The 13,617-nt window shown below is 36.5% G+C and overlaps 2 protein-coding genes across 2 annotated transcripts in view; both read left to right on the top strand.

Annotated features, from left to right (window-relative positions):
• Nucleotides 1–495: 495 nt before the first annotated feature.
• On the top strand, nt 496–4,462 carry LOC107721898 (NIPA-like protein 3). Its single transcript, XM_016530104.1, has 11 exons — nt 496–721; nt 1,096–1,164; nt 1,388–1,559; nt 1,929–1,988; nt 2,228–2,373; nt 2,575–2,671; nt 2,873–3,008; nt 3,107–3,195; nt 3,287–3,350; nt 3,864–3,958; nt 4,043–4,462. The coding sequence occupies exons 1-11, from the start codon at nt 665–667 to the stop codon at nt 4,222–4,224; spliced, it is 1,167 nt and encodes a 388-aa protein (XP_016385590.1). The 5' UTR covers nt 496–664; the 3' UTR covers nt 4,225–4,462.
• Nucleotides 4,463–4,530: 68 nt separating this feature from the next.
• rcan3 (regulator of calcineurin 3) overlaps nt 4,531–13,617 on the top strand; it is a 29,513-nt gene continuing 20,426 nt past the window's right edge. Inside the window, exons 1-2 of the mRNA XM_016529562.1 lie at nt 4,531–5,864; nt 8,159–8,360. Coding sequence (XP_016385048.1) covers nt 8,163–8,360 — 198 coding nt within the window. The 5' untranslated portion in view covers nt 4,531–5,864; nt 8,159–8,162. The remainder of the gene's footprint in view (nt 5,865–8,158; nt 8,361–13,617) is intronic.

Genomic DNA, 13,617 nt, shown 5'->3' with positions numbered 1-13,617 from the left:
GGTACAACAGCAGAGTCAAACCATGACCAGACTTTGGAAGTTTTTTTACGAAGGTGCACTTGTGCCACCTGCTGTCCAAAACTGATTCCAAGTGTAGACCACCAGACCACTTTTTAGGCTACTGTGTAAGAAAATAGTAAGCATGATATTATAAAGGTAAGATGTTGTATCCTAAATTAAATAACTGGACAACATTTACCTTGAATTAAGTAAGTAAGCAGCAAAACATAATTTTCAATTCCAATTTTCTATTTATTTTTAAAGTGCATATTACAACAAAGCGGCTGTACAGCCTCCATACTTTCACCATCAAAATAAAACTCGTCAAAGCAGTAAAAATGTGATTGTGGATTCACTTGTTCTCCATCATACCAAAGAGTACTCTTTGATCATACACAGCGTTTTTTTATTTATTTATTTTGCATAGAATGCGGTCCTCATCACAGCCCTCAAATTCGACGTCACACAGAACCTGTGTACAACGTCACAAGTCACTTGACAGGTGTACCCGGAAAGAAGTACGACTTTTCGAAAATGGCGATCCACGAAAGTCGTTACCGAAACAGAGGAAAGTAGAGCTGACTTTCGTCCAAGTCCCGACTGGACCGAGCTGTGGGACGGGCTTGGTGATGCGTATATAACGGGAATATCATCTGATTTAAGGATGAACGGCGTGAGGATGGCACGAGAGGAGGACGGTGTGACGGCAGACTCTTACACCGTGAGTCTATGACGTGATGTTTGTAGTAAAAATCAAACTACAAATACAAACCGAAACTCTTTTTTACGAGTTTACAAAAACTGATCTTGAAATAACTAGTATGTTTTTTCTAAACTGGCTGTTTGAGAGCAAGGCAACCATTACGTTCCCTGTAATCCAATTTAGTTCCTGTTATGTATTACATTCCTATTACATACACATGTACCGGAAGGTCTTGTTATAGTAAACATCTATACATTTTAACATGACTTTCCGGATGGTTGCGTGATGATTTACGTGTCCTGTGTTTTGCTTTTATGCACACTAAATGTTGTAAACTATTATCCTGTCCATGGGTGACACTTCAAAGTCTTATTTTTGTGATTTATACACAGGAAAACCTCATTGGAACATTGTTAGCTATCTTTGGAAACCTGTTGGTCAGCATCTCAGTCAGCATTCAGGTAAGTGTGTATTTGCAGCCTACATTTCTAATTGCATTGTGATTCAGGGTCAGGGTGTGTTCAGGTTACACCCTGTCAGGTGAAATTCAGACGCTTTTATTTACTTCTCAACATCTTGTTTTATAACCCAGCTGTTGTTTGTTACAGTATCCAAGGGAGTGGGTTTAATAAGAAGGTGTAAAAGACAAACACACGTCATCACGACTGATGTTTTCTCTTGCAGAAACAAAGTCATGTGACGTTGGCAGGAAATAAAGACCCGAGGCAATACTACTACACAAAGACCTGGTGGTCTGGCCTGATGCTGATGGTTCTGGGGGAGGGCGCCTTGTTTGTGTCTTACGCATTTGCACCGCTCTCTCTTATAGCACCACTTAATGCTGTGTCTGTTATATGTAGGTATTCATAGTCTGACAACTTACTGTTCACTAAACTTTTTACTGTTTCACATATGATATCATTAAAATATTCATGTTAATTTTATATGTAATAGAGTGTTATTTTAGTATCATGATACTAGTATAGTTTTATTAATATTTTGAATTACTTTTCATTTTGATTTTAGTTAGAATTTTGTGTATTTTTGACATTTTTTCTTGAAATATGTCTTTGTAGTTTTTTATTAATTTTTATTTTAGTTTTAGTATATGAAGTTAAATTTAATGAAAATGAGAAATGTTTCTTTAGCAACTAGCTGAAATAAACTTTTAGTTATATTTTATTTTATTTCAAGTAACAACCAATGGTTATTTTGATTTTCACAGCAAGCTCCATCTTGGGTTTCCTGTTTTTGCGGGAAAAGTGGAAGGCACAAGAATTCTTGAGTGAGTTCTGCTCATCTTTCTCAGTACATATAAAGGAATAAAAGAAACTAAATTCTGATAAATCATACTGATTGCCTTCAGTTGCATAACTCGCAACATAATGCTAGCTTTGATGTGCCAGCTGTATTTTCTCAGCTATTTATTCAAAAGATTGAGGCCATGAGTTGCTAAGCAACAAGTAACTACTTGCTAATATATTGTATTAGTAATATATAACATCCCTGTGCTTGTCTTTGTAGAGCGCTACATCTTAACTTTCCTGGGCTGTGCCTTGACGGCAGGTGGTACTTACCTCTTTGTGACGTTTGGACCAAACTCTCACGAGAAGCTGAATGCGGAGAACATAGTAAAACATGTTATCGGCTGGCCCTTCCTCTTATACTTGGTAATACACACCCTCATGTTTTGGAAAGCTATTGTGTGCTTCCAAATTTTAAATGCCAAATATCGAACCAAATTTATTTTACAAAGGATATCGTTTTGATTATTATTTTTGCACATTATTTTTGGTATGTAGAAATATAATTTGTTTTGATGTCTGAAGGCACTTTATATGAACAGTTAATTTTGTATCGTTTTTTTCCAGCTTCTGGGGATCATTACTTTCTGTCTGGTGCTGTATTTCTATAAACAGCGGAATGCTAACTACCTCATCCTGATTCTGCTGCTGGTGGCACTACTTGGTAGGACAATAACACAGCGTTTGTTGTTTGTAGAGCCCATTGTGTGCATGCAACATTACTCAAAGTACTTGTTTAGCAAAGTGGCTCTCTTGACAAGGAAGGAATGCACAGATCAACAAGTCATTGTCTATTTTGCCCTCATAAATGTACCAGAGACCAAAATAATGGAGTTGACCTTTCCCTTGACCTTTGCCCTTTTAGGTTCAGTGACTGTAATCACAGTGAAGGCGGTTTCAGGAATGATTGTGCTCAGCATCTTGGGTCCTCTACAGCTGTCCTATCCCATTTTCTATGTCATGTTCGTCTGCATGGTGGCAACAATCGTCTTTCAAGCATCGTAAGTTCTGGTGTTTGTTGTGTTAATGTTGTGTTGTAGGACAGTGAGCTTGGAGTGGAATGCTGTATGTTTTTATCTGACCTGACTTTCTTTATTAGATTTTTAGCACAGGCATCTCACCTATATGATTCCTCTCTCATTGCCTGTGTGAATTACGTTTTCTGCACAACATTTGCAATTGTGGCAGGTAGGACTCTATCTCTGTCTCAATTAAGACGACAGGGTTGTCTTCATTTTGTATCAGTGGTCTCATTCTCATTCTGTTTCTTTTATAACAGGGGCCATATTTTATCAGGAGTTTAACCACGAAGATGTTCTGCACATATGTATGTTTCTTTTGGGGTAGGTTTTATCTAAGTACATACACTACTATTAAACAGTTTGGGTGAGATGAGGTAAAAAAAAAATTAGTGTTGTTGAAAGATGTTGCTCATGTTCACTGAGGCTGAATTTGATCAAAAATACAGTAAAACCATAATATTGTGAAATATTTTAATGTTTTAAATATATTTTAAAATGTAATTTATTCCTGTGATGGGAAAGCTGAAAGTCACATGATCCTTCAGAAATCATTCTGAAAAATCATCATGAAAAAATAAATGTTTATATTTATTGTCAGCCCTAAATTTTACATTCAATTTATCAAGATGGAAAATGCTCACTGTACTACTATTATGTGACTATTATATAATACTATGTGATACTCTGTAACACATCCGTGTGAGGAAGAGAACTATTTGGCCATGAAATTCCACACAAGTTTGTTTTCTTAGCGATAGCAGTGACTAACAGATTAGCGGTGAGGCCCTTGGAATCTAGGATTTGTTACCATGTGTCTTTTTAACATTCCTGCAGGTGTGCTATATGCTTTCTTGGAGTGTTCCTGATCACTAAAAACAAGAGGAAGGCCAAAGCTTTTGAGCCATATGTCACTATGGACATGGCAAAAGGTATGGCTTGTCATTTCTGTCATCAAGCCAAACAATTAATCATCCTATTAGATTAAACACTTCTTGTCTTTTCTGTCAAATCAGGCATTCCGACCATTCACAACAAAGGCTGGGCTGTGCAGCCAGATTATAACGGCTCTTTTTCATATGGAGCACTGGAGAACAACGATAGTGTGGCTCCTGTGACGCTTCCGGTGGACCAAGAGCTGTCTGTCTCTCCCAGTCCTGTTAGCCCATTCCAACCATCAGAACTGAAAAAAGACTGAGCGGAAATGTGTCTGAAGTGCAATTAAGACTGATTTTACTTGAGAAATGCTACTGTGTGTTGAAACATTTGCTTATTCACAGCACTTCTAGAGCACAGTTCCAGAATATTGGATCATTCTAGAACTTTCTCTCGTCTGATCCTGAGCCGGGAAACCAAGCTATAACAGACTTACTGTATGTTAGAACAGTGGTTCCCAACCCTGGTCCTGGAGGCACCCCAACACTGCACATTTTGCATGTCTCCTTCAATTTCAGGTCTTGAAGTCTCTACTAATGAGCTGATGGTCTGAATCAGGTGTGTTTGATTAAGGAGACATGCAAAACGTGCAGTGTTGGGGTGCCTCAAGGACCAGGGTTGGGAAACACTGTGTTAGAATGCAAATAAGGTCTTTCATTGGTGGCGTTGATTTTAACCTAAGATATTGGCATGTTATCTTTGTATGATACTCATATTTGTAATCATACCTTAAATGTGCTGACTGACTTCATGACCACTCCCGGTTTCCTATCAAATTGCAAAAAGCTAATAATGATAACCTGAAAGCCTAAAAATACCTCAGAAAATTTGGATTCTGCTACTGCTTTGTACCAGAGATACTACAGCCAGTCCAGCTTTATCAACCAAAGGCCAAAGACTAATGTAGATTGCACAATGCCTAGCTAGTTATATACAAATATATATTTGGTACTGGCTCAAATTACTGTGTTCTCAAGTTCATACGCACTGTTCTCTCATTTGTCTGCTGTGCCTGTTATTTATTCTCTGTGCTTATCTGAAGCATACCAAATAGACATTTCTATACAAATCTGCATGTTTGTAGGTATCACATTGGATATCGGAACACTGCTGTATTACGGCCTTGAGTCTCAGTCATATTGCTGTGGACTGCTGTATAATAGAGTATTGAACTGGAAGATTAATTTCGGTATCACAAGAACTGACTTAAATTTGAATATGTAAAACAACCTTTGTGTAATTTAAGAATAGTATTATTTCACTAATTGTTGTCTGTGTATCATGTATCAAGGACCATTTCTGTATTATTAAGGAGCCATATATGTACAGTACAGACTCTGTCTGCTTGTGCAAGTCAAGATAATAACAGGCGGTCAAATTAATTATTAGTGGTCTCAACATCCGGTGAAAACATCCTCATACTGAGCACAGATATTGTAATGACCATTTCGACAGGAATTTTACTGCTATAAGAAGGATAGCAGTTGCATCCAATACAATGTTTCAGTTAGACAGTTGTTTTTAATTATAAACGTTCAAAATGAGTCAATTCATGTGGTAAAAATGAATGTGTCAAAGATGATCCGTAATGCATTCTAATGTGATACACCAAACAGGGCGCGTCGAGTCCACTGTCACACGTCATCAATCCCTGCTGTCAATCTTCCGCGAACTCGAACCCCATTGGCTGATTATGAGATAACCCTGAATATCATTGGTCATTCCTCACTGTCACTTGTCGCTTTGATAGCATACGACGAATTTACTGTTTATATGAAAAGACGCGTTTCTAGTTGAGATTAACAATATTCCATTATTGTATTAAAGTTTATGTACCTCGGATTTTAAAGTGGATGGCCTCTTGCCTGGGCATCGATTTCGAATAAGTTGCAAAGATAACTGGTAAGTCATCTATAAAAGTTACATTATCGTGCTATTATATTTGACTCTGATGGACTTGCTTTGAAATTTACGTCAAATAAAAGTGGCAGAATTAATAGACTAACATAGATGTTTACTACAATTATGTTACCAATGTCATCTTGATAGTTTAAGCATGCTAATCGGTTTGTTATGAAATATAGCAGCAGCGATGATTTTTCCCAGAAAATATGAATTATATGTACATTATTCATTTTTATCGCCATGAATATACATTCAGCACCACGCATGTTTGCATTCGCTCCAGGTTAGCGAACACAACACTTTCTAATTTAGAGACACGTTTATAAGATTACAGCCATAATGTACACACATTGTACTCGTGTAACAGCCACTAGATGGCGCTGTAACACAGCGAGAGAGTAGCTGAACGTTCAAGCACATGTTCAGTTGTTAAAGAGATTGTGCATCAAGTCACTCTCGCGTCGTTCTCAAACATTAGGACTTTCTTTCTTTCTCTGTTGAAAACAAACTGAGGCAAGATATTCACGCTGATAGTTTTATAAATGAAAGTGAATAATGACCAGATGTTAAACACCATAAAAGGAAAAATAGTACATTGGTCAAAGCATGAAAGTTTAATACAGTTTTTGTTTTCATACGTTAGATTGTGTCCTCTCTTTAAAAAAAAAAAAATAATAATAATAATGACTATCATACATTTTTACCATGATTTATCAGAAACACCCACCAAAATGTCTTTCAGAGTAACAATAGTTTATCTTGTCAGACATAGAAGACCAATTAGATGGCATTAAAAGAGTGTATTTAATGATCACAGTGCAGGCCCCTCAAATCTAATTAATTGTAATTTTTAATCTTTGCCATTATCCTTCAAACCACTAAGTTTTACCCATTTGTCAACAAGATGTTTTTAATCATTTAAATATTATAATATATATATATATATTATTTATTTTATTTTTTTTATGCATTTCTTTAAAAATAATACAATAATGCAGTCATATTTTTGTATGTATTTCATTTAGTATCACAAACTGTTGTTTGGCTCACAGATCACTGTTTCAGGTCATGAACAATAACACACAAGTCACATGGAATACTTTTATGGTGTTTTTATGGCATTTTCTCTTTTGTAAGTGTTTTACCCAGTGCTCGAATTGAATCAAGTCTTATGGGTGATCCCCACTTTTTATATATTTCTAATAAGAAAAAAATATATTCATTTGATCATAATATCCATATACCATTTATTAAAACATGCTTACATAAAACAATAGGCTTTTGTGTTGATCAGGAACAATAGATAGAAATGATGGATGTATAAAGCGTTACATTGAAATGTCTAAAACAAAAAAGTAGAAGATAATCAGATGGGCTTCAAACTAACGGCAGTGACTGTCGGATTCAGCTGTAGGACAGAAATAATTATTTTATAATGTTTCAGATAGCAGTGATAAAGGAGAAGTCAGTAACTTCAAATGGACATTAAAAGACTTTAATTTATTTAATTATTTTATCCTCATTCACAAGTGAAAATGTTACAATTCCAGCCTTTCTGAGCAATGAACAACCCTTTTACATTCGCGAATGAGTTTCACATTTCTGTGACACGTAACTTCATGCACGATTGTTTTAACTTATTTTTGACATTTTTTGTCACAAAGTAATTAGTTTGGATGCCACGAGTCAGTTTTAATGACTGCAAAAATGAATAAAGTGTTTAAAATAGTAACAATGAAAAATGAGTCAATGTTTCCAATTTATTTAAGAAACACAAAAGCCCATGAAGTGGATAAATATAAAGAGAGAGAGAAAATAACCCCTCAAAAAGGTCAGTAGCCTAAGAAGATTTCCCTTCCTGACACAGAGTAGAGGTTTTTTAGTCCCCTTTTTTAATTTTTTTTTATTAATTAATTAATTAATTAATTTTTTTTGTAATGTTAGCTTTACCGGAGCAGCAAGCAAACAATGTCACGTGTTTAGATTTAGGGGCGTTTACATTTTAAAGGGGTCATATGATGCAATTTCAAGTATTCCTTTCTCTTTGGAGTGTTACAAGCTGTTTGTGAATAGATAAGATCCCTAAAGTTGCAAAGACTAAAGTCTCAAACCCAAAGAGATATTCTTTATAAAAGTTAAGACTTGTCCACGCCCTCCTAAAACACCTCGTTTATTTTTAACTATTTTCCCGGATCCCCCCAGCCCCCCCTCAATTCGAGCACCAGTTTTGTCTATACTGAAAAGCAAACTAGTTTGTTGCCTCAACATTTCAACTGGATTGTGTGGAGCAGTGGAATGATGCGTGAGGTTGGGAAATTGTGGAGCAACAGCTCAGAGGGTCACAGCAGTGATCCTGAAGAGGATGATGAAGAAGAGATGGCGTTCGGCGAGGCTGAGGAAGACTCTGAAGAGATGATGGACTTGAGTGATCTACCTACAGCTCTGTTTGCCTGCAGCGTGCATGAGGCTGTGTTCGAGGAGGACAGGCAGAGGGTAAGAACTAATATTTTAAAAATCTCTTTCTGTTCACAGTTGCATAGTTAAAAAAGCACTCACATCTGTTTATACAATAGTTTACCCGAAAATGAAAATTCTGTTACCATTTACTTGAAAAGTGTCTCAGTGTTTTTTGGCCATACTTTGAAAGTCATTGTTGTTTTGGACCTCACTGACATTGTAAGGGCAAAAACAGTCCGTACAATGGTAGAACATTCATACATGTTTGGAACAATGTTCATTTTTGAGTTAACTATTCCTTTAAGGGTCTATCTGAGTTTGAGATGAGGCATTGTGGGATTAAAGGCTTTCTCTTCCACACAACACACTCAGTTCCTCAGGCTTTGAGTGATTGCTAGGTCTCTTTATCTTTTTCAGCAAACTCTAGTTTTCCAAAAACGGGCATGTCCAAAGATAATGGAGGTCTTGTGAGCAGTACATTTTAACCTACATTCTGAAGCCAGCACTTTAAGGCCCCGAGGACAACATCTGACGTTCACACTGCGTTGCCTCAGCATTCATGGAATATTTTTGCTGCCTGTTGAAGCTGTAACCTCTTACCTGAGGAGTGGCAGGGACTGAGAAGAGCTTTTACTTCCCCTGTGGTAGAGGAGATAAGCGGAGATGTGATTTCTCTACAGAGAGAGAGAGAGAAACAGTCACTCAGGTCACTGGCTGAAAATAAAGCATACCTGCTTCCTTCTGAAAACCTCTTGTGCTTCTCTGAAAACATTAAACCCGAATACGTAAATGTTGTGTTGGGAACACAAATGAATATCTTGTTTGTGTACACACTCAGCAGTAGAACTAAAACCTGTTTCCTTGTCTTCAGATTGGTCTCTTCTTTAAGGCATCATATGCATCTTTAATAATTTTTTCCCTGAGGTCCACTTATAATATTAGTCAGTGTTTTTATTTTTCGGTATAGTTTGTTAGCCGCATCCTTTAATAACTGCTTCTTTACAAAGCATTATGTTGTGACACAAGAAATGTGCTGAACAAAATGTGAAGGTCAGACTGAAATGATCGGGGACCTGTTTTCTGACAAAGAGGAGGATTTGGTTGACCTCTCTTTCATTTTTCTCTTCAGAAATAATAATATTTTCCCCCCTACATCTCCTTGCATAATTGCCCAGTTAACATTTTTTGCGGCGATAGTTAATTATTTCAGGTTTCTGAGACCAGAAATCCAAGAATTTAGGAACAAGTTGTTTTGTTTTTTACAAATTAGTCTCTTATGCTCACCAAGGCTGAATTTATTTGACCAAAAATACAGCAAAAACAGTAATAATGTGAAATATTATTGCAATTTGAAATAGCATAACTGTTTTCTATTTGAATATATTTTTAATATGTAATTTATTCCTGTGATGGCAAAGTTACATTTTTAGCAGCAGTTCAGTGTCACATGATCCTTCAGAAGTCATTTTATTATCCCAATTTACTGCTCAAGAAACATTTCTTAATATCAGTTTTTAATAGAACAGCATTATTTGAAATACAAATCTTTGTAACATTATAAATATCTATACTGTCACTTACGATTAATTGAATGCATCCTTGCTAAATAAAAGTATGAATTTCTGTTAAAAAATCTTACTGACCCAAAACAATAAGTGAACAGTAGTGTCTTTATTCATTCATATTTATATTTTCATAATCTTGCCCCGTGCTGAAACTTGCTTCTAGCTCATGTTCACATTCAGACTTCGAAAATGGCACATTTAAAAGAATTTTTTGTAACAATGTAAAGGTCTTTTTTTATTAAATTATTAATTTCTTAATCTCTTTGTGACTCCAGACTTTTAAATGGTAGCATAAATAAAACCTAAAAATGACCATTAGCATATATTCTGTTTAGATTCCTGTTAGGTTGCCACACAAACCTCCCTGCAACATTCTTGGAATGTTAGTACAGGTTACAAATATAGACTCTAAAGAATCTTAAGAGGTGTTTCTAGAATGTTAAGAAGTAGTTCTTTAAAAAAAACAATAAACAAACAGGAACCATATAATTAATGAGTACAACTGAGGCTTGGAAAACATTGCAGAGTGTTGGCTATCAGTACCAATAAGAGCATGACTTACATCTCTGATATTGTGTGTGTGTGTGCTTTATGACTGTGAATGTTGGTGCAATTTGTGTGTTTGAATAGTATATTTGGGTCGTTATCCTGAGGGTAAAAAAGATGGATATAACAGTGAGGGCTAGAGGTTACCCATAATGCCTTTTACTCTGTGACCCTGCGCACTGCCCTGTCTTGTACTAATGAGTGCAGTTATCCAGAGCAGCCATGAATGTACTGCTGTGAGTGACAGTGAAATGGTATGTTGACAATCACTTTGTAACATTTATCTTGAGACGGCTATTCAAAATCACACTTTTGTCCTGTCAAAACACCCCACAGTTGAAGTGAATGTATTGTACGCATCCCTGAGGACTAAAAACGGCTCTGTCTCTCTCAGTTTGAAAAACACAGAAATGCTCTTTTCTTTCTGCTCTTGAGATACACTAAGTGTGTGATTTGTGTCTTTGGGTGGAGCTGGGAGCATCTTTGCGGGCAAACAGCTGGCCTTTATTTCTGCTTCAGAAACTAGAGCTCTCACAGACCCCCCCCACCCCAACCCTGAAAATCATTTACTTTGTGTGAGTGGCACGAGAGAAGCTCTCTTTCCATCCTTGCCTTTCACTCTCTCTCTCTCTCTCTCTCACACACACACACACAAATACACACTTCATAAGTCTTTCATTTGGTTGCGTCTGGCAGCCTGGCGATGTTGTTTCATTAAGACTGTTGACCTGCTTTGGTGGCACGTGCCTCGACCCCTCCTCCCCACTCTGTTCACTGAGCTGTATCAGGGTCAAAGTCCTGCCTGTCTGCCCCAGCGCTGAGACTCTCCAGATAGGAGTCAAAACAGTGGATCTGAGACATGTATCCTTAGATTAGAGTCTATAAATAGTCCCTTTATAAACTCACCCAAGAGATCAGGCTGTTGGGAATGATGATGGATTTGATGTGTGATACGTAAAGGATAGTTTACATTCAGCAGTCATACACAATCACCCTGGGGTTTTCTGATTATCTTATGCTCACCAGGGCTGCATTTAAAATACAGTAAAAGCAGTAATATTGTGAAATATTATTGCAATTTAAAATAACTGATTTCTATTTTAATATATTTTAAAGTTTAATTTATTCATGTTATACCAAGGCTGAATTTTCAGCAGGCACACACGTGTCACATGATTCTTCAGAAATCATTCTGATTTGCTGCTCAGGAAACATTTCTTATTATTATCAATGTTGAAAACAGTTGTGCTGCTTAATATTTTTGTGGAAAACCATGATACATTTGTTTCAGGATTCTTTCTGTAAATTACAGCTACTAATACAATATTCGACCCAGTGTTTGTTCCATGTTAGAAAACACATTTTGCTTTTTTTATGCATGTTGTCTTTTTATCATTTTAATGAAGTGCACTTCACTTTGATTTTAACTTTGTTTTGTTTTTTTGTACAATAAACAGTTTTGCTACTGTGTTCACTGTTAAAAAAAAAAACAGCATATGCTGGTTAGGTATGTTTTGATGCATGGCTGCTGGTTTGAGCTGGTTTAACCTTGTCAGGACCAGCTTAAACCAGCTCATGACCAGCTTAAACCAGCACATGACCAGCTAAGGACCAGCTTAAACCAGCTCAAACCAGCTGCCATGCTTCAAAACATACCTAACCAGCATATGCTGTTTTTTTTAACAGGGTTGGGTCAGCACTTGATGTCCAATGTGAAATCTGGTTCCTGAAGCAAAGCCACTTCCTTAAATGACACATCCACGCATTATTTATTATATAATAAGGTCATAAATAGATATACTGCATTGCACATTTCAGTGCTGTGGTGAGCAGTCCATAGATCTGCTGCTGACCCGTGGATGAAAAAGAATTGCGAAGAGGATAATGAGAATATTATGCTGTTATTATTCAGGACAGGATGTGGCTCATTTACATAGGTGACATTTTGGTGTTGTGTATAAACAAGTTCCACAGGGAAAAACATAGAAACTGCAATAGATCTAACTCAGTGATTGTTAGAAATGCACAATACCTTACCTCTGCAGTGTACTGGAAATACTATCTGATCTGTTTTGTGTCGCTTTTTTTACCTTTATTTTCCACATGCTGTTTTTTTTTTTTCAATTATCTTTTTTCTCTTGATATCTCAGCTTGTCTGTCATATTAACTACCTGACTTGCGGCTTACCTTTATCTCTGTCTCTTCTGCATCTCATATCTGCTGCATCACCTTCTACTCCTCTATAGTTTCCTGCACTCTCCTGCACCTGAACTCTCTCTCTCTCTCTCATGTCTCTCTGAATCTCTCTCTCTCATTCTTCGCTTTGTGATATAAATAGTTTGCCCTAGTTTGTGATAGCTGCAGTGGTGCCAGGGGCTGGTACGGCATGGTACGTACATGAGCGAGGTAGACTGGCAGTCTTTACACATGCACATTTGTAAGTCATGATGATGGTGCAGTGTCTTTGCAGTGCTGTGTGCATGTGTGTCTGTGTGTAATGAGACTGACCCTGTTAAGCATTGTCTCTTGCACAGATTGTCATGCAGAATCATCCTTCACTGTACTTTCATCATGTTTTGTTTGAAATACAAATGTGGGAGAGCTTTATTTTGATTGGTGTGATTGAATAATAACAATGGTTGAAATAGTGCTTTGTGTCTGAATTCAATTTATGGTGCACAAATTTAAAGGGACACTGTAAAAAAAAAAAAAAAAAAAAGTCAGTAGAAAAGAGAAAAGGTACTGGTAATTTTCTGCCAGGACATTATATGTTTTGGATATTTCCTTTAAAACACAACACAATGCAATGTGTTGCATTGCATGTTTTTCACATGCAGTGTGCAATGTCAAAAATTAATGCAGAAAATAACATACATTGGGCCCTATTTTTACTGACTTTCTTAGAGTGGACAGTCCATTGGAAACAGCTTACTGTAAAAGGAAAAGAACGTATATTTAATTAACTGAAGTAATGAAAGAATACCTATAAAATCTGTTTTAAACCTATAAATCTGTTTTAAAATTTATAAAATGTAATAATATTTTCACAGTATGTATATATGTACAGTGGGTACGGAAAGTATTCAGACCCCCTTAAATTTTTCACTCTTTGTTATATTGCAGCCATTTGCTAAAATCATTTAAGTTAATTTTTTTCCCTCATTAATGTACACACAGCACCC

The sequence above is a fragment of the Sinocyclocheilus rhinocerous genome, unplaced genomic scaffold (assembly GCF_001515625.1).
Source record: "Sinocyclocheilus rhinocerous isolate Xijiao unplaced genomic scaffold, SAMN03320098_v1.1 scaffold432, whole genome shotgun sequence".
Taxonomy (NCBI): domain Eukaryota; kingdom Metazoa; phylum Chordata; class Actinopteri; order Cypriniformes; family Cyprinidae; genus Sinocyclocheilus; species Sinocyclocheilus rhinocerous.
Note: the sequence above shows the minus strand (reverse complement) of the source record. Positions and strands in the feature narration are given on the sequence as shown.

Coding starts and splice junctions, on each gene's coding strand:
- LOC107721898 (XM_016530104.1), top strand. CDS start 665: ATGAACGGCGTGAGGATGGCACGAGAGGAGGACGGTGTGACGGCAGAC. Junction 1,165..1,387: donor GCATCTCAGTCAGCATTCAG/GTAAGTGTGTAT, acceptor TTTCTCTTGCAG/AAACAAAGTCATGTGACGTT. Junction 3,196..3,286: donor AACATTTGCAATTGTGGCAG/GTAGGACTCTAT, acceptor CTTTTATAACAG/GGGCCATATTTTATCAGGAG.